Source organism: Pipistrellus hanaki, assembly GCF_964339955.1.
Source record: "Pipistrellus hanaki genome assembly, chromosome: 9".
NCBI classification, from domain to species: Eukaryota; Metazoa; Chordata; class Mammalia; order Chiroptera; family Vespertilionidae; genus Pipistrellus; species Pipistrellus hanaki.
Window position 1 is genome coordinate 47,257,004 of NC_140511.1, and position 20,030 is coordinate 47,277,033.

Sequence of the window (20,030 nt, forward strand, 5' to 3'; positions counted from 1 at the left end):
TCTTTACAAGCTGAGCCCTCTGATGCATCCATCGTTCTCCGAAGGCCGGCGGCTAAGTCTGTTGTGTCTGTACCCTGTCCTGGGGGCCGTGTTAATGGCTGTGGTTCCTTGTCGTTATCCTCTGTCGGGGAACCGGGCGGGGGCGGAGGAGGAGGAAGAGGAGGAGGAGGAGGAGTGTTTCCATGGGAAGCAGCCTCCCTCCCGGGTGTAACGTGTGGGAAGTCCATGGCAGCGGGGCCGTGACCTGTGGTAGGAACCCCCCTCCCCCCAGTGCACAGATAAGGAACAACGGGGGCACTGGGCAGGGAGGGCACAAGGGCTGGAACCATCTTTTGCCAGCCGGCAGGCCCGTGACCCAGGAGTTCTGGAGGTGGCTTTGCTCATGCGAGCTTCCCTCTCAGCTGGATGTCACCTTTTCTGAATGACGCGTGCATGGAAGCCGTCTCCTTCCTGCTCAGCCAAACCCAGTGCCCAGGGTGTCCCGGGGGAATGGCCCGGCCCCGCCCTGTGAAAGGGCAGGTGGCTGTGCCATCCCAGGAAGCCAGGACACTCCTGCCGCAGGGAGAGCCCGTGCTGTGTGTAGGTGGCCGGGCGCCTGTGGCCACCAGCACAGCACAGGACCGGGATCTCGGGCTGCCCGGGGCGTGGCCCGCTCAGAGCTTGGCAAGCGGAGCCGGATGGATGTCAGGCCCGGTGCTCCTGTCAGCCGGGTGCCACGCACACCCAGCCTGCAGTCACCCTGGCATTGGCGCCCACGGCGGACACGGGGACAGTGGCGTTTGGACCGGCCCTTCTTGGTGTGTGCCTTCTGTGTGTGCTCCTGCTGGCGTTTAGGAGCTGGTTCCCGGCCTCTGGTCCTGGCAGTGCGCTCGGCGGCAGCTGTGTGTGTGAGGCAGGCGGGCAGTTTCAGGAAGACAGGTCTGACGTAGAGGCATGTCTGTCAGGTTTTTCTCCTGGGCCATGGCAGCTGAGGTTTCGGCGATAAGGCTGGTCTGTGCACAGCCCCAGGTCACAGCCGGGCCTCCGGCCGAGTGCAGAGCCGCTGTGCGTGTCAGGAAAGCCTTCCCATTGGCTAGTGGGTAGGACGCCGTCGCTTTAAGGCAGGGGTCCTCAAACTTTTTAAAGTGGGGGCCAGATCACGGTCCCTCAGAGAGCTGGAGGGCCGGACTATATGAACTAATTCCTACTGTAACACCTCGGCTGCGCTCACTGCCCAAAAAACCTGGTGGGCCGGATCAGACTCCTCTGCGGGCCGCATGTGGCCCACGGGCCGTAGTTTGAAGACCCCTGCTTTAAGGTATGCAGAGCTCTCGTCAGTGTGGCCAGGGGGGTGGGGGGCGGGCTGGCTGTGGCCACGGACTTCCTGCCGCTCTCTGGCTGCCTCCCCAGCCCGCAGAGACACACATAGTTTGGATGAGCGGAAGGGACAGTTTGGGTGAATGAATGTTTCAGCCACAAGGGCTGCTGCTGCTGCTGTCAGGAGGAGTGGCAATGGTTTCCCTTGTCTTTGGGGTGGTGGGACCTCATCTTTCCCCGGTCCACGCACACTGCACCCACCCCCACACAGGCGGATGCACCCGCTCATTTGACACCTCCCGGTGCGTGCACACGCGCGGGACATGCTCACAGCCTCACACACGCACACCTCGTGCCCCCGGGCACGTCACTGGGGTTCCCAGAGCTCAGCCCCTCAGGCTCCAGCCCCACCCCGTGCAGCTGGCCCGACCCCGGTTCTCACAGAATCGGGGGCGGAGGTCCCCTGTATGTGCCTTGGGCTAGAAAGAAAATTAAGTGGTTTGAATTGCCAGCTCGCTGCTGTGCTTTGCCTTCCTGGGAGGCAGGGTCAGTCTGTGAGACACCTAAGGGTTCGATGCCCTGGAGCTGTCTGGCCCCTCGTCCATGGTCAGGGAAGGGCCAGTGGCTGGTCGCTGGGTCGTGTGTTGCTGTGCCCACCCACCCAGCCCTGCCCTGCGGGACAGGGTGGTCACGTGGCCTCTCTCTCCCTTGGCCTCAGGGGGCAGAGTCAGCACCTCCGCCACCTGCAGAGCCAGGAGCACGCTTTGAACAGATGGGAAGAGGGTCTGCCCCAAGGGCCCAGCTTCCCCCGGAAGGACCCAGAGGCAGGGGAAGGGGTGGTGACATCCGAGGGGGCCTGAGTGGGCGGGTCCCTGGTCCGAAGCCTGGGCTTGGGCCTGGCCTGTGCCCGATGCCTCTGGACAGGCCCCTTGGAATGCCGTCAGCCCTGCTCATGGGCCCAGGGGAGAAGCCTCCCGTGGCTGCGGGGCCGAGGATCCCACTGGAGCCTGCGCCCCGAGCACAGGCCTGTAGCTCAGGCCTTTCCCTCCAGCTGGTTCCGATAGTAGCCTCCCCTTTCCCCTCAGCAGTGATGGCGGGGGAGGGGGTTTAAAGGACCCAGGTATGCTCGGGGGGGCTCTGGGCCGAACCCTGGCACCTCGTGGGCAGGCCCTGAACACCCCTCTCTCCCTCCCTCCGCAGTGTCTTAGATGATGAGGGCAGCAACCTGCGGCAGCAGAAACTCGACCGGCAGGTGAGTGAGCCTGGGGCCGGGCGGAAGGGTGGGCGCTCACCGTCCTGGGTGATCCTCACTGGTGGGGAGTACCCCCTTCCCCCCCAGAGCAGCTCTCTCCTTTACCAGCTCACGCAGGCCACTGGGGGTCTGTGGTCCTGCCAGGACAGCTTCCTGGGCTGAGTTTTGCCCCCTTTTCCTGGACCCCGAGTCCTGAGGCACCACGGTCAGGAGGCCCTGGCCCAGAGCGGGCTTTGGCCCCCATTGCAGTCCCTAGAAGTGAGCCGGGCAAGCAGGGCCTTCCCTCTGCCCCCAGGCGGGGCGCCCCCCTCGGGTGGAGGCGGAGGGCTGCCCCGTCCAGCCCGGTGAGCCCGCGCCTGCCCGTGCCTCTGCAGCGGGCCCTGCTGGAGCAGAAGCAGAAGAAGAAGCGCCAGGAGCCGCTGATGGTGCAGGCCAATGCCGACGGGCGGCCTCGGAGCCGGCGGGCCCGGCAGTCGGAGGAGCAGGCCCCCCTGGTGGAGTCCTACCTCAGCAGCAGTGGCAGCACCAGCTACCAAGGTACGCCCCGCCCTTGGGATGGACAGACAGCCAGGGGAGGCCACACACCCCGCAGTGACTTCTGCTAACCCGAGAGGCAGGGGTCCTCCGTCTGGGTGCCTCCAGGCTGAGCGGGGCTCCCAGCCCGAGCCCACAGCTGGGTGAGGCTGGTGGAGGGAGGCTGGGGCCTGGAGCCTTGGGCTCCTGGCTCAGGTGCTGGAGCCAGGAGCTAAAACTTGGTTCATCTGGGAGTTCAAGTGTCCAGGCTTCTGATGAGGAGACTTTCACCGAGAGCGGGAGGCGGTTCCGAGGAGCAGAAGGTCTGCTCCCCACCGGTGTTCTGCCTCCTGGAGGGATCCACCTCAACAACCCGCACCAGCCAGTGCCTCCTGCGGGACACCTATTGCCTCCCCTCCCTGGGCCCCCGCGCCTCCGTCACCCCGGCTTCTGACCCGCGGGTCCTCGCACAGGCCATGGCGACCAGCAGCCTCAGCTCTCCCATCTCTGCTCTCTGCTTGTCAGCAGAGCTCATCCTGGGGGTGGGCGAGGGGGGCTCCATTGCCTCCCTGAGCTCAGGACCCACCTGTAGGCCAGGGGAAGGTGCCCCAGGCTGAGCAGAGGGTTGGTCTCTCCGATCACTAAGGAGGACTCAGATGCAGCGCCACTGCCCCCTGCTGGTGCAGGCAGTCCCAGTGCTGCCTCTGTCAGAGGGTGGCTCTGAAAGGTGGCGTCCTGCAGCGCCAGCCCCTCGGAGCTCCTGTAGTTGCCTCAGCTCAGGGCTGACCTTTCTCCTCTGGCTGCTGGGCCCTCTCCACAGCCCGGCACACAGTGTGTCAGGTTCTGAGCACAATGGGTCCCCTTCTCTGTGCCTTGGAGGGCAGCACCTAGTGCCCAGTCTTGGCACAGCTTGGCACCGGACAAGCTCCGTGCCCTCTGTGTGCCCTCGTCCCGCTGAGGGAACCCGCTCATGCTTGATAATCAAGGCACTTGCTGGTGGCTAAGCATGGCGCTGGGTGCTCTGCCTGCGTTCCCTCGCAGCCCTTCATCCTCACGTGGTCCGTGAGCATTTGGACTCCCAGGGGGTCACCGGCTTGCCCGTGGCACATTGCTCTGAGCACCGGGACGAGGCCGTGCACCCAGGCCTGTCAGACTCCGAACGGCCTTGCCCCGGGTGTGTCACCTTCCTGACAGGGAGGCCTGTCTGTGATTGCCCTGCACGGGCTTCCGTCCAGCTGGTATGGCGCCACTCCACCGATGAGGCCCTGCCCAGGACAGGACAGGGACCTCGGCCACGCTGCTGCCTCAGACAGCCAGCTGTGGCTGCTCCACGCAGACCTGGCCCAGCCCCGCCCTTTCCGGGCCGGCCCCTCCTCGCACTTCCTCCCTGAGCACTGTCCCCAGGGGCCGTGGTGCCCTGCAGGGAAGGCACCTGCTGCGGAGGGTCCAGCTCTGCCAGGCCCGGCACCTGACCGATCGAGGCTGCACCTGGGACGGGAGCCTGCTCCTGGGACTCCAGGCCCTGCCAGTTTGGGCCGCAGGCCAACACCTGGGGCTCTGAGAGAGTCTGAGAAGTCACCGAGGCGCAGTCATGTTGGCAGGTGCCTCTTGAGCACGGGACGTGTGCCAGGCCTGCAGGAGGGGCAGACTCAGAAAGCAGTTCCTGGTCACGCCGCTCCCTGCCCACCTGTGACTGAGCAAGTCGCTGACCTTCTGGGCTTGTCTCCTGTCAGGGAGGAAAGTTCTCTCCAGATTTTGAATGTTGAAGCAGCCGTTGTGCTTCGAGGTCCATCGTGAGGGTCCAGGCCGGGCTGGTCCTGCTGCTGCTTCTGCTGGGCTCTTCTCTGCTGCCCCTGCGGCTGGCTGGCCTGGGGTTGGTGTTCCCTGGAGCGCCGGCCCTCCCTGCAGCACCAGCTTTTTCCTGCTCTGCCCCCTGCTGGCTCTTGGGGTTAAATACAAAATTACAGATCCAGGTCTCTTGCAGCTTCACCTTGGCTGCTCTACGCCCAGGACCTCTGTCCCCAGAACTGTGGTCTGTTCATCCGATTCCTAAGTATTTATTCTGAGGGCCTACTGTGTGTCAGCTTCCAGGTTAGAGCTGGCAGTCCGGGGTGAGCACAGCAGGTGTGGCCCCCGTTCCCTCGTGGGCCCGATGGCCTGAGAGGGAGAGAGTTAAACGGGTGGTCACAGGGGTGCTTGTGGGGAGCTGTGTGTGTGAGCCGCAGACCCCCGCTCCCAGGGGAGGCCCCCGAGGAGCTGGAATCTGCAGGAGTGGGGGTTAGCGGATAAGGGTGGGCGGGGGAGGGGGGCACATATCGGGAGGCAGTGGGACAGCGAGAGGAGGCCCCTGTGGCCGGAGGGAGTCCAGTGTGCACAGAGCACCATGTGGCTGGGACTTGGGCCTGGGAAGTGAGGTGTGTACGGTCCGGCCAAGGCCAAGGCCAAGGTGAGGGAGACGGAGGACCAGACTCGCAGGAGAATGATGGTCTTCATCTTAGGAGCAGTGAGAAGCGGTTCTGGGACTTGGAGCAGCTAGGGTTCTGTGCGGAGAACCTGGAGGCCACCCGTGGGACCCGCCCGAGGCCTCCGTGCCGCTCGGGGTGTCCGGGACGTCTCTCCTGCCGCAGGGCGCTCTGCACCCCGGCCACCTCGGCCTCGTCCCCTCAGGGCCGCGAGGGCCCTGGAGCGTGGCCCCAGGTGTGGTCTCTTCCAAGAGATGCAGCCTTTTCTGGGTTCACCCACCGTATCCCAGACACGCTCCCTCCCCTCCCCTGCCCCAGCTCCAACAGCTGGCTGGCCCGGAGCTGTGCACGCTGCTTGGTTGGTCATGGTGTGGGCAGGCTGCGGTGCCACCTCCCTGCCCGGGCACCTGTGCCTGTAGGGATGGGTGGTGCGGCGGCTGGAGGACTTGCTGGGAAGTGTGTGAGTCGGAGCTCTGGTCTCACCCAGGGCCTGTGTCTGTCTGTCTGTCTGTCTCTCTCTCTCTCCCTCTCTCTCTCTTTCTCTCCCTCTGTCCCTCTCTCTCTGTCTCTGGCCCTCTCCTCCGCAGTTCACGAGGCCGACCCACTTGCCATTGTGCAGCTGGGAGCTGCCCGCCCAACAGCACCAGCCTCAGCCAAGAGAACCAAGGCCGCGGCCGCCTCGAAGAAGGGGAAGAAGGGGAAGCACAAAGGTCGGCTTGCCCCCTGACCCCGCACTGGGGGGTCGGAGGCTTACCTTCCCACCTGGAGGCCAGGGACAGGGGGGATGCCCGGGGGTGGGGCACCAAATGGCACTCAGGGCCCCGCCCATCTAGCTCACGGGGCACCTGGGCTGCCTGGGGGTGAGGGCAGGCCCTCCATACTGCTGGGAGGAAGTCCAGCTCAGCTACGGCCCACGAAGCCCCTCCCCCGCCCAGCCGGAGAGCCCTCTGCCTCCATCCGAGCCAGTCACCCTGGGCCTCCGCGCTCCCCGTCTCAACGCCACCCTCAGGCCCACAGACAGCCCCCCTGCTCCTCTCCAAAAGGCCCCCCGATAGGTACGCCGGCCCCCTCCCCGAGGCCGGTCTCTGTGGGCTGGACACCTCGTCTCCCCAAGCACGGGTGTGCCCGGCGGTGGCCAGGCCTCTGGTCCTGGTAGGCGGCTGCCACCATGGGGCCAGGCCTCGCTTCAGGCGCCGGCACTGTGGCAGGGGAGGGAGGGGACTGGATGGGAGAGCCTCCGTGTGGGACGGCGTGTGTGCCAGCCTCGGCCGTTTCGAAGGGCCCGTGTGCTTCAGCTGACGTGTGAGCTGACGGTGTGTCTGGTGGCTCGTAGCCGGCCACGTCCGTGAGCGCGTGGGGGCCTCGTGCGGTGTGGATGGACCTTGTTCTCTGCCAAGTCTTTCTCGCTGTGAGCTGGCTTTGTCGGTGGCTGCCGTCTGCCCAGGGGTGTGAGGCGTTTCAAACCAGTTTTGACAGCGGAAGTGACAGAACCCGTGTCCCTTCAGAGCTTACCGATCATTAGGAGGCCGACAGCAATCGTTAGTTTTTTAAACGTCAGTTCTGCAAGCAAAGTTCTGCAGAGGGCCCCCCCTCGGCCCTCGCCGGCTTCACGGACGCCTGTGGGTCCAGCTCCCCCTCCCCCCCGCCCCCGCCCCCCCGCCCCCGGGACTCAGCCGTGTCCTGGCCTGCAGGCGCCGGCGGGCCAGCCGCTCTGGCCGAAGAGGCGGCGGAGGCGCGAGGCCCGGTGCAGATCCTGACCGTGGGCCGGCTGGAGCCCGCCCCGGACGCAGGGGCGACGGCAGCCGGCGCGGGCACGGCGCCCGGCGGGCAGGACCTCCGTGCCGCGATGCAGAGGAAGGGTGAGCCCCGTGGGGGCCCAGGGACACCCCCACAGCTCAGCCCCAGGTTCCCAAACCCCCGTGCGAGGCACAGGAGACCGATGGGAACCGTGGGCAGGGCCCCCGACGAGGCCACATTCAGGGAAAGAAGTGTGAACCCGGGTAACCAGCCACCCCGCAGCCCAGCCCTGTCTCCCCCACTCCTCCCAGCTGCCCCCAGGGGGCCCTCGCTTTGGGGAAGGTTCCCGCTCCCGTTGGTTCCTTCGAAAGACGCTTCTGTAACATGTTCCCTGTCGGCTGAGCTAGAGCGGCCGGCGTGCTGAGAGGCAGGCAGGTCCCAGGAACCTGCCCCCGGGGAGCCCCTGGTTGGGGGGGGTGGGGTGGGGGGCCGAGGGAAGCCGAGCAGTGCCCCATTTCATGGAATCAGAAGAGGCTGGAGAGGGGGGGCCCTGAGTGGGGAGAGGCTCCCAGGCAGGACCTCCCAGGCTGGGAGGGGAGGAGTCCGCCCGCCCTTCGCCGAGGCCCCTGGGAAGCCTGGGGCCAGAGAGGCTCCCAACACGGGGTCCGCCCGCCAGGCCTAGCCACACAGGAGGCAGGCGTTGCAGGTGCCGGAGAGGAGGGGTCAGGCACTGCCCTGAAGCTTGGAGCCGGGGGCACAGGCCCCAACCACCGTGACCAGTCCCAGCATGTACCTGAGAGTGTGCCCTTGTGTACCTCGGGACACCATCGGGCATTGTGTGAATGTGTGTGTGCACCCAAGGCCTGGGGTGATGCGGTACCTGTGAACAGGCGTCTGGGTGTGTGTGTGTGACCATGCTTCCTGCCCTGCTCATGCCCGTGTGTGTGTGTGTGTGTGTGTGTGTGTGTGAGTGACCATGCCTCCTATCCTGCTCCTGCCTGGGTGTGTGTGTGAGTGTGTGCGTGTGTGTGTGTGTGTGTGTGACCATGCCTCCCATCCTGCTCCTGCCTGGGTGTGTGTGTGTGTGTGTGTGTGTGTGACCATGCCTCCTATCTTGCTCCTGCCTGGGTGTGTGTGTGTGAGTGTGTGTGTGTGTGTGTGTGTGTGTGTGTGAGTGACCATGCCTCCTATCCTGCTCCTGCCTGGGTATGTATGTGTGTGTGACCATGCCTCCCATCCTGCTCCTGCCTGTGTGTGTGTGTGTGTGTGTGTGTGTGACCATGCCTCCCATCCTGCTCCTGCCTGTGTGTGTGTGTGTGTTTGTGTGTGTGACCATGCCTCCTATCCTGCTCCTGCCTGGGTATGTATGTGTGTGTGACCATGCCTCCCATCCTGCTCCTGCCTGTGTGTGTGTGTGTGTGTGACCATGCCTCCCATCCTGCTCCTGCCTGTGTGTGTGTGTGTGTGTGTGACCATGCCTCCCATCCTGCTCCTGCCTGTGTGTGTGTGTGTGTGTGTGTGAGACCATGCCTCCCATCCTGCTCCTGCCTGGGTATGTGTGTGTGTGTGTGTGTGTGTGAGAACACGCCTCCCATCCTGCTCCTGCGTGTGTGTGTGTGTGTGTGTGTTTGTGTGTGACCATGCCTCCCATCCTGCTCCTGCCTGTGTGTGTGTGTGTGTGTGTGACCATGCCTCCCATCCTGCTCCTGCCTGGGTATGTGTGTGAGTGTGTGTGTGTGTGTGTGTGTGTGACCATGCCTCCCATTCTGCTCCTGCCTGGGTATGTGTGTGAGAGTGTGTGTGTGTGTGTATGTGTGTGACCATGCCTCCCTTCCTGCTCCTTCCTGCCCAGGCATCTCCAGTAGCATGAGCTTTGAGGAGGAAGAGGAGGATGAGGAGGAATACAGCTCCAGTTCCTCCCAGCTAAACAGCAATACCCGCCCCAGCTCCGCCACTAGCAGGAAGTCCGTCAGGGTGAGTAGGTGGACGGCAGTGGCTGGTACTCACCAGGCTCAGGGGAGATGGGTGTGGAGGACTGACGGTGAGTGGCTCACGGGGGCTGGGCCTGTGGAGAGCCGCTCAGGCCTGGGCTCTCCTGTCCTCCCTCCCCCATCAGGTCTTTCCCCAGGCCCGGAGGTGGGGGCACTGGAGGTGGGCAGGATGATCTGAGAGCCTGCCCCTGTCCTCCAGCTCTACCCCCAGGGGTGCTGAGGGAGGGAGGGTGGGAAGCCAGCTGATGACCCCCGGCCAGGCTGGCCGGCATCCAGGGCCCGTGTCTCATCTCCACCACCACCACATAAAGGTGAGCTCTGGACTCCAGACCCCCAATTCCAGCTGCTCGGGGTCCCTCTCTCCCCTGTAGGAGGCAGCCTCAGCCCTCAGCCCAACAGCCCCCGAGCCCTCGGCAGAAGTTGAGGTCCAGGATCTGGAGGAGTTTGCACAGAGGCCAGCTCCCCAGGGCATCACCATCAAGTGCCGCATCTCGAGGGACAAGAAGGGGATGGACCGGGGGATGTACCCCACCTACTTCCTGCACCTGGACCGAGAGGACGGGAAGAAGGTGAGGCGGGCCGGAGCGTGCATTTCACCTGCAGGCCTGAGGGCCGGGGGCTGGGATGTGACCGCAGCCTCAGATCCCACTCCCGCCTCCAGCTCCCCTGGAGACAGGCCCTTGTGTGCCTTTGTGCTGCCAGAGTGTGTACCTGTGTGCGCACCTCTGTGCTGCCAGAGTGTGTACCTGTGTGCTCACCTTTGTGCTGCCAGAGCGTTTACCTGTGTGCACGCCTTTGTGCTGCCAGAGCGTTTACCTGTGTGCACGCCTCTGTGCTGCCAGAGCGTGTACCTGTGTGCACACCGCTGTGCTGCCAGAGCGTGTACCTGTGTGCACACCGCTGTGCTGCCAGAGCGTGTACCTGTGTGCTCACCTTTGTGCTGCCAGAGCGTGTACCTGTGTGCTCACCTTTGTGCTGCCAGAGCGTGTACCTGTGTGCACACTGCTGTGCTGCCAGTGCGTGTACCTGTGTGCTCACCTCTGTGCTGCCAGAGTGTGTACCTGTGTGCACACCGCTGTGCTGCCAGAGCATGTACCTGTGTGCTCACCTTTGTGCTGCCAGAGCGTTTACCTGTGTGCACGCCTTTGTGCTGCTATTATGTGTACTTGTGTGCGTGCCTTTGTGCTGCCAGCGTGTGCCTGTGTGTGAGCACATTGTGTTTAGGAACTGAAGCAAGGAAGGGCCAGTGCCTCGTGTGAGTGCAGTGTGTGAGCGGCACCGGGATTGTTTGTGGTCAGAGGCTGGTTCTGGAGTGTAACTCACTCTGCTCCCCCAAGGTGTTCCTCCTGGCGGGAAGGAAAAGGAAGAAGAGCAAAACATCCAATTACCTCATCTCCGTGGACCCTACGGACTTGTCTCGAGGCGGGGACAGCTACATCGGGAAACTGCGGTACCAGCGCGCGCCCCCAGGCTGGGGTGGGCAGGCTCTCCAGGGGGAGGAGATCCAGGCCGGGAGTCAGATCCTCTCCTCGGGCCTCTGTCCCTCAGATCCTACTCTGCCGGCCGGAGCCGGACTTGGAGGTGGGCCTCACACCCACCCTAGGCTGCTCCCAGCCAGGTGGGGCACAGCCCGCCCCCCCCCCGAGGACGGATCAAGCCCCAGCAGGTCACCGATGATGTGGGCCACCACGAAGGCATGTTGGCCGTGGTCAGTGCTGAGGGGCAGGGCTGAGAGTGAGGCTTTGACAGGAGAGAGAACCACCTTGGGGAGAGGAAGGCTCTGAGCCAGCCTCGGGGAGGAGGGTTTGCTGAGGAACGGAGGGCCAGATTTGGGGAGCATAAGTCAAGCTGAGAGGTAAGGAGCCACAGCTGTGGAGATGGGGCTGGACCAGGACTCAGGCTGGATGGGACAGGCCAGCTTGCCCAGTCTGCATGGCGCGCTGTGTCCCCGCTGCGGTCTTGCCAGCTGCCATTCCGCTTGGTCACGTCTGTTCCAGGGAGACACTCTGTGGCACCCTGACTTCCCTCCCTGAATTTACCCCTGAACCAAGAGGTTCTTTGATTCAACTCAGAGCAAGTCCAGGCCTTTTGCCCTTTAAGATGGGGGAGTCAGTGAGCCGTGTGCCCCCACACTGGCTTCTGGCTTCGCCCAGAATGCTTTGCAGGCTCCTCATAGGACAGGCTGTTAGCTGTTTGCTGCCCTGGGCAGAGGGTGGGTGACCTGTACTGATCGTGCCTGCCCTGCAGATCCAACCTCATGGGCACTAAGTTCACCGTCTATGACAACGGAGTCAACCCCCAGAAGGCGTCCTCCTCCACGCTGGAAGGGGGGACCCTGCGCCAGGAGCTGGCCGCCGTGTGCTACGTGAGTCCGGCTCCTGGGTCTCTGGTCCCCAAGTGGGATGTGACGGTCAGGACCGGCTGCCTGATCTGTGGGCCGTCCCTGTGGAGACAAGCTGCAGGGAGGTGGGCTGTCCCCAGGCCCTCTCCTCTCTCTGAGTGCAGACCCCAGGAGGCCATCTGCCCGGGAGAGCCCGGCCCCAGAGCCTCCTGCAGAGGAGGGGCCGGAGGCCTGGGTTTTTGTTTGTGCGCCCCTCCACTCCTCCCTCTGGCGTCCTGATGGACGAAAGGCCCTCTTACTGAAGGCTCAGTCTAAGAGCTCAGTCCTATTATTTTTTTTAATTATATCCATGAGGAAACTGAAGCTCAGAGGTGGGTCACTAGCCAGTGTCACGCAGCTCAGACCAACCAGAAATTACAACGGATTTCACTTCATTTTAAAATGAGGGATTGGTACCCCAAGCAACTTGGGCTAATTGGGAATCCATAGCCGTCTGGCTGTTTTGTATGATCATATGGTGCCACCTGCTGGTCAGTTTTAGGGAGGCAGTCTGGATCTCCTAAACTACTGAGTCCAGGTACTGTTTGAGGCACTGAGAGTATAGTAATGAACAAGAGACATAAACGTATACCCTTATGGGACTTAAACCCTTAGTTTAAGGAGATAAGCTATAAAATAGACAAAAGCAATATTTGTTCCTGATAAATGCTAAGATAAAAAAAAAAATAAAAGGGATAGGGAGGGCTGTGAAGTGTCCAGGTGTGTGTGTATGTGAGAGAGAGAGAGAGAGAGCTTTTAGGGGTATGGCAGGAGGGCCTTCCTGAGGTAGCATAGGGGCAAAGCCCAGGAGTGAGAGCCAGCCGTGTGGGTGCTGGGGAGAGGACCACACAGACACCTGGCACACGGGGAACAGCAAGGAGGGTGGCGAGTGCAGGGAGCATAGGAGCTGCCCTGGGGGTAACGGGTTCAGCTTTTACTCTGAGCTAGGGAGGAAAATGACGTGGCTTAACAGGACCACCAGCGGCCGTGTGGAGAGCAGGTGACAGGGAGGGGGAGGGGCCAGGGGTGGGGAGGAGGAGTCCACGGAGGTGTTACTGTGAGCTCCGTGAGACGGCGGTGGTGAGAGTGACCGGGTTCTTGATGTAATTTGAAGGTAGAGCTGACAGCATTAGCTGATGGACTAGAAGGTGGGGTGTGAGAGAGAGGAGTCAGGCATGACCCCAGGTAGTTTGCTGACTTGCTGTTGAGTGAAGCAGAGAGGACTGCACGGGGAGCTAGTTAGGGCAGGGACTCGGAGTTCGCGTCTGGACGTGCTAAGTTTAGATCCTGTTAGATGCTCAGGTGGAGATGGTGAGAACTAGCTCCTCTCTCTTCCCTTCCTCCAGCCTCCCCAGTAAGGCGAGTCCTCAGGTGGCCACTGTTCTCTGTTCCCCAGGAGACTAACGTCTTAGGTTTTAAGGGACCGCGGAAGATGACGGTGATTGTCCCAGGCATGAACATGGTTCACGAGAGAGTCTGTATCCGGCCCCGCAACGTGAGTTTCTCCCCGCTACACCTGCCTGCCCCCCCCCTCTCCCCCCCCCCCCAGCCTCTGCATGAGCCCCTAAGGGCAGAATGCCAGCTAGTGTGTCTGCAGGGGAGGCAGAGTGTGAGAAGCCCCGGGGTCTGGTGAAAGCTGAGGACCCCCAGCCCTGGGCCCGATCCCACGGCCCCGGGCCTGTCACGGAGCCAAGGCCCGGCCTGGCTCAGCAAGGCTGCTCTCCCAGGAGCACGAGACGCTGCTGGCACGCTGGCAGAACAAGAACACGGAGACTATCATTGAGCTGCAAAACAAGACGCCCGTCTGGAATGACGACACGCAGTCCTACGTTCTCAACTTCCACGGGCGCGTCACGCAGGCCTCCGTGAAGAACTTCCAGATCATCCACGGCAACGACCGTGAGTGTCCGCCCGAGGCGTGGCTGCCCGCGTGCCCGCCAGGCTCGGCTCAGGCCCAGCCCGCCGGCCCTGCCCCGCGGCCAGTGCTGAGGGCGGGGTCGCACAGCTTAGATTAGCCTGGGAGACCGGGAGGACCCTCTCCGGGTGGGAATGTCTCTCTCCGCCCCCATCGCCTGGTGTTTGTATGCCCCTCTGTCCTGCCCTTCCCCCAGCCGGTCTGTCTCACCTCCCAGGAGAGTCCCCGGGCACTTCTGCCTCTCGCTTCCTCTTCCACCTTGTGATCTGGGTGTCTGTCTGTCTCTCCCGTCCTGACTCCGTTCCTGCCTGCGCGGTGCCGGGCTCCAGCGGACTACATCGTGATGCAGTTCGGCCGCGTGGCGGAGGACGTGTTCACCATGGACTACAACTACCCGCTGTGCGCGCTGCAGGCCTTCTCCATCGCCCTGTCCAGCTTCGACAGCAAGCTGGCCTGTGAATAGAGGCCGCCTCCTGTCCGCCGGGGTTGCCCAGCCCGGAGTGAAGCTGCCTGCCCGCCCGCCCCCTGTACATAGGCCTCCTGCCGATGAACCCGTGGCTCTTGGTGGGCCCCCGGCCCCGCCGGCCAGGAACTGGCTCCGCCGCCTCCCCTGAGAGGTGGAGAAGGGGGGTGTGTGTAAAGGGCCCACAGGGAATTCTCTCTGTGCCCCAGGATCCACACACACGCCCAGTCTTGGGTTAGCGTCCTGCTGCGGTCGTGTTTGCCAAGCTGCGAAGGCAGGAAGAGGTGTGGAGAGAGGAAGCACAATGCCGGGCTGCTGCGGCCCAGCCACCCACTCCACCAGGAGTCCACGACCCCGGGTCCCCCAGGGAGGGGCACAGTGAGTGTGGGTGTGGAGGGCCGTCTCCGTCACACAGCAAAGGGCTTGGTCGCCGAGCCTGGCCCTTAGCTGCAGGAAGTCCCTGACCTCAGCAGGCCTCAGCCAAGCCTGGGAGAGGTCACAGGTAGGGGAAGGGTCAGTAGCAGGACCCTGTCAAGGCTGCAGGGGCCTGGCGGTGGGAACTGCCTGGTGGCCTCGGGTTCTAGTGCATTTGATTTCTCTAGGTTTTCCCTGTGCACAGAGGCAGCAGGAGGCCAGCCCTCAAGGCCAGCTGTCTTATGGGGCCTGCAGGACACAGGCTCAGCATACGGGAGGTGCGTGGACAGGCATCCTGGACCAGGCTGTCCTGGGAGCTCTGCCCAGCAGCCTGTACAGGAAACATGGACGGCCTAGGTCACCAGCCCGACTCCACACAGGTAGGCGTGCCCGGGCCGGGGCTGGTGAGCTCCAGGTGCTCTGCCTGGGCTTCAGCTCCCGCTGCCGTGAGCCGAGGTCGTGGCTGCTGAGGGCCGCCCTGCGTGGTCCTCGGAGGATGGGACAGGCTGGGGAGGGCGGGCGTACTGCAGAATCACTACAGATGAGAGGTGGCAGGACTGTTAGAGACCAACTAGTACAACTCAAAAAACAGTACTCGCCTGGGGTCACCTGGCTGGTGAGTGGCCGAGTCAGAGCCTCAGCTCCCTGGATTTCTGTGTTCCCACCACCCCCCCAAAAAACCTTTTTCTATGGCTTTCGGGCCTTCCCGGGGCCCAGTCCGGATGCTCTCGCCCCAGATGAGATGGTGCGTGTTTCGGGTGGGGGGGCTATAGACTGAAATGGAAACTATTTCAGTGGATTGGCAGTTCCCTGCTGAAAGCCGTTTCGCCTTTTGCACGTCAGACGGATCAGGACTGACCCGTGTCTGGCTCCCCCAGAGAGCAGGCCTGGCGAGGCTGCTGCCCATTTTTGCATGTGGGCGTGTTGGGCAGTGCGTGTGCAGGGTGGGGCCTGATCTCTCCCTCCCCCAACATCCTCTTCTCCCTGAGCACAGGGGCACCCCCTCTTGCCTTTTTGTCATTTTCCCTGGTTCACTCTGCAGAGGCTACTGGCCCTGGTGGAGAGCAGGTCAGTGGGGAGCAAGCAGTGGTTCCTCCCGTCAGAGTAGATGTGCTCGGGAAGCTGGGTAGAAATGGATGCTTTGAAAACATGTCGGCGAGGTCTGCTGTGAGGTGAAGGAGCTGTTCTGACTCGGGTGGAGGCCGTGTGCTGGGATTTCCCTGAAGTACGGGTTCCCGTGGGATACTCGGAGCAGGTTGTCTGTCAGCCCGGATCGCCCACACCCGGCATTTCCTTGAGGCCTCCCGGTGGGACCGTCCCGCGGGCACGGGGCCTCCTGTGGAGGGCTGCCCACTTCCCGGGGAAACCTCGCAGTGCCCTCCTCCTTCCCATGGTCCGTTTGGCTCTTCCTTTCCTGACGTGGGGAAGAGACCTGTTGCCAGTTGGGATGATGGAAACCAGATGATCTCTGCTGTCTGGTCATGCTGTTTCTCTGAGTGTGATTTTAAGGCAGAACAGCTGGTGCTGTATCCTAGTGAGAGGGGATCCTGGGGGCAGCGTGGAGGAACCAGAAGCACAAGGGCAAACTCCCGCTTTCTCCTCCGGCGCATGAGCCGGGAGCCGGGGTTGGCTGTGTTTTGGTAGGACCAGAATGTGAGCTGACTGCTCGCTGCTTGTGCAGAGGGTAGCTTAGCAACAAGACCCTGTGTTGGGCATTGAGTGATAAACAAGAACAGTTGTCACCTGCTCGAGACCCAGCCTCAGGTCTATTCTTACGGTCCTGTTCCTGGTGACACTGGCTGTCCTGGACCACTGGCCCCAGGACACACACACACACACACACGCACGCACATGCACACCCAGGAGCTGTGGGCCCAAAGACTCGAAGCTGCCAGGGCCCCGCCTCTCCATAGTAAGAGTTCTTGCCCTCCGCCCAGATGGCCCTTGGTCGGCACTCGATGATAGAATGGGCAGTCCCTGTGGGTGTGGGACAGCAGCGCCCCTTCTGGGACTGCTCCTGGCTCCATGGCTCCTTTTGGGGCCACACCCCAAACCTCTACACCCTCTGCCCAGAACAGTTCTTCTGCAGTGGCCACATTCACTTCCGCCTCTTCTTTTTCTTTCCTCTGGCTCCAAGGTGCTCTGTGTCTGTCTGCATCTCTGTGTCTGTGCGTGTTTGGGGGAAAGGGCAATCTGCTAAGAATGAACTGCAGTTTGTTTCTGAGCACGAGCAGGAAAGGGATAAGGAGGCAGCGAACCCGCAGACTGTTCACGCCGTTCGGGCTGTTCGGAAGCGCGTCTCCCAGGTGGGTCGGGAAACCTGGTCTGAGGAAGATGTCAGTTCCCCCCGGCGTTACCCGGGACACCTGTGCTGTGTGCACGCTTTTGGATGAACCTGAGCGTATTCCGGTGACTGTGCCTTAGGAAACACGGCTAGTTCGGGAGGAGCACGTAAGCATGCTGTGGGCAGGGCTGGGAGCATGGTAACTGCAGGCGTGAAGGTGGTCTTTGGAGTCCGCCTCCCAAAAAGGGCAAGAAAATTGTGTAAGTTTTCCTTTGTCTATAAAGTAGAGCAGGGCATTGGCCTCTAAACTGAGCGAGCAACTGCACTGACTTCACACCGAGAGCTCTGTGCGTTCCTCACAGTGGGGTCTGCGGGGAGGGAGGTGCTGGCCTGGCACAGCTGTGGCTGTTATGCAAGCACAAAGCCCACCTCCCCGGCGGAGTCCCGGTTCCCTGACTCCGACACTGGCCTTCCCCTCCAGGAGCCCTCGCCCTCGCCCGGTGTGGTGTGACCAGAGCACGCCGCTCCAGCGAGCTGAGCGGGCCTTCCCCGTGGAGCCCGGCTCCCGCGGGCCTGGCTCCCCTGGGCTCTGGCCCCAGGGACAGGCCAAAGGATGGGCTCTGGCTTGAGTTTATTGATAGTCACCTGTCCTCATACTTCCAAGTTTTCTGTCATTTCAGGATACAGGGCCGAGGCAAGCAGAAGTTCTGGGACAGGTTTGGCTTTTTAATTTTCCAACCAAGCTGAGAAGCAAGTTGGTCTTACAGAAAGCACTCCTGTACTTTGTGGCTACTAGTATGTGATTTTGAGCAAACAGGAGGCTGGGAATCAGGGTGGCTGGGAGTGGACCCTTGCTTTCATCACCACCGTTTCTAGCTCATGTCACACCCCTCCTCTCTTCTGTTCTATTGCTTGCCCCCCCTCCCCGCTCCCCCACCCAATCAAGGTCCAGGCAGAGCCGAGACGAGGCTGGTGAGAGTCCTAGAGTGACTGGAGTGGCGCAGAAAGGGAGCCCGACTCTGGCCCTTTCCTGTTTGGTGACGAAGGGGTCTTGGTCAGGATGGCTGAGAACACAGCCAGTTTTTGTAACGCTTACAATGTGTATGTCTATTTGCACAAGACCGTCTTTTCCTATTTTGGAGTGGTCAAACATTTATTTTTGTTCAAGATTATCTGGAGTTTTAGATGAACTTGCAAAACTGTGCTTTTATTGACTTTTTGAATAAACTCTTTGGTATTCTGGAGCAAATGTATTTATTTATTGGTATGTGCAATGACAAAGTTGGTATTTTCCCACGTTATGTATGTTGTATAACTTGTTTGTCTAAGTACAGACCATATATCATCAAATTAAACTTGAACTATTTCAACACTATTGTGTAATTTTTTTCCTATAAAAGGAGAAAAAAAACACACTTTTTTTTTACCCAAAAGTTCTTTTTCTACAGCATTCAATCCTTACGAGCCTCAGGGAGGAAGCGGAGGATGGTGGTAACGACAGGTGGGTCTAAGCTGTTCTCCCTCTGGCCTGGGCTCTTCAAGTTTAAGGCTGACAGAACCGCACGCAGAGGCTGGCAAGGGCTGGAAAAACGGTAAGGACAGAAGCGTGTGCATTAGAACAATCCTCCGCAGGGTCAGCTGTGCCAACCGGAAGAAGGCTGTAGGTTCCTGAGTGCCTGTGAGGGCCTGGCCCTACCTGGAGCCTCCCCTGTTTGAACAGGACTCGGACATGCTTGGGAACTTCCTGTCAGCCTGTGGCAGGCCTGAAGCCAGGCACGAGGGCGGCTGCAGTGGTGGCTGGAAGCAGACACGGAAGGTCAGTCACCTACAGCCGTGGAGGGCGTCCGGTGTGACAGCCCCGCGGGGTGGCAGTGAGGAAGCTGTCGTGAGCACCTACAACATGCGACACCTGGGACAGACAGCTTTGCAAGGTGGGTCACTCCAAATTCATAAATGTCCAGAGAAGGAATAATCCGAGGCAAAGAATAAGTTTGTCCTGCTTGTGAAAAAAGTGAGGAAAGGTTAGGTGCCTTTTAGAAAGATCTGTATAGTCAAGGGAACATCATGGCTACTTCATGTTTTCTTCTCAATACTGTTGACTAGCTGAAGTATAATAGATTTTTCTTTGGAGTGTAGTGTGGGTTGAGATGTAATTTAAGAAGGTGGTCATAAGGAGGATTGGTTTATAACCCTCCGTTTTTCTGCAGCCACAGCCTGTCTCCTCGGTTCTGCCTGTGGGAAACAGCACACGGGGCAGGGGTTGCTGTGGAAAAGGAAAGAGGTTTTTATTGTTTAGTGGTCAGGACAGTCCTGGTTTATACCTATTTTCCTGGCATAGTTTTTATTAAAGCTCCCTGTCCCAATTTGGACCACACCTTGTTTGAGCACCCCACCACCTTTTCTAGAGGCCAAACGGGCCTCCTGCTACGGCTGCCTAATCTAAAAAGATTGAAAGTACAAAAAATTTTGGGGCTATAAATATATTCCTGCTAATAAGCCAAGCAAGGGGTAGGGCAGCAAGAGGCATCAGGAGGTCAGAGTACATCTGGCAGGACCTCCTTCCATAGCCAGTTTTCCCCAAAGATTAACATTCAAATAAAGACTTGTTATGTAACACCTTCCATAGCAGCCCCATCAAAATACCTGAACATCCACGTACTTTGTCCCAGGATGCCTTCTCTTCCTTGTTCACTGGAGAAGTGCTTCCTGTGCCTCAAGATCCATCCCCTCTGTGAAGCTTCTTGGAAGTACTTTGGCAAATATGGTCTCTGTTTTCCTGTAGATTTGGGTCCCTATCTCTTTCAAGCATAAAACCACAGCTACCATTTACTGAGTGGCTGTCATGTAGGACCAAGGCTGTTTACAGACACGGATGATGCCATTTAATACTCATAACCACCTGGGAGTCCTAGACCCTTGCTTTAGAGACAAGAGCCCAGTCAGAACAGACGGGTGGATTCATGACTGCCATCGCGCTGCCTGCAGAATTCAGGAGCTTGAGTCCTTTTATAGTGAACTGGAGGCCTGATACACGAAAATTTGTGCAAGAGTAGGCCTTCCTTCCCCCGGCTGCCAGCACCTGTTTCACTCCAGCCCTGGGTTTGTCTAGAACACATGTGTCAAACACAAGGCCCGCGGGCCAAATCCAGCCCGCCAGGCCTTGCAATGTGGCCCGCACCGCGCTGTCATCACTGCACTCCGCTGTCAGTTTATGACATTGTCAGTTTATGACTGTTCAGTAAACCATTCGGCCCGCGATTTAGGCTGGATTTTAGATTTTGGCCCCTTCTCTGATTGAGTTCGACACCCCTAGTCTAGAAGTA

At 60.8% G+C, this 20,030-nt stretch overlaps 1 protein-coding gene and 1 long non-coding RNA gene across 4 annotated transcripts in view; one reads left to right on the top strand and one right to left on the bottom strand.

Moving 5' to 3' along the window:
* TUB (TUB bipartite transcription factor) overlaps positions 1-18,077 on the top strand; it is a 69,662-nt gene extending 51,585 nt beyond the window's left edge. For 2 of the 3 annotated variants that reach the window (XM_084893489.1, XM_084893487.1), the window contains exons 2-12: positions 2,497-2,548; positions 2,923-3,085; positions 6,111-6,233; positions 7,215-7,382; positions 9,113-9,234; positions 9,623-9,820; positions 10,589-10,701; positions 11,499-11,616; positions 13,028-13,126; positions 13,359-13,530; positions 13,876-18,077. In XM_084893489.1, coding sequence (XP_084749615.1) covers positions 2,497-2,548; positions 2,923-3,085; positions 6,111-6,233; positions 7,215-7,382; positions 9,113-9,234; positions 9,623-9,820; positions 10,589-10,701; positions 11,499-11,616; positions 13,028-13,126; positions 13,359-13,530; positions 13,876-14,009 — 1,462 coding nt within the window. In that variant the 3' untranslated portion in view covers positions 14,010-18,077. The remainder of the gene's footprint in view (positions 1-2,496; positions 2,549-2,922; positions 3,086-6,110; positions 6,234-7,214; positions 7,383-9,112; positions 9,235-9,622; positions 9,821-10,588; positions 10,702-11,498; positions 11,617-13,027; positions 13,127-13,358; positions 13,531-13,875) is intronic. The other variant, XM_084893488.1, reaches the window with a different exon arrangement.
* On the bottom strand, positions 17,834-20,021 carry LOC311627192. The gene is made up of 2 exons (XR_014795852.1): positions 18,404-20,021; positions 17,834-18,288 (listed from the first exon to the last, which is right to left on the bottom strand). It is a non-coding gene; the product is annotated as an uncharacterized lncRNA (long non-coding RNA).
* Positions 20,022-20,030: the final 9 nt, after the last annotated feature.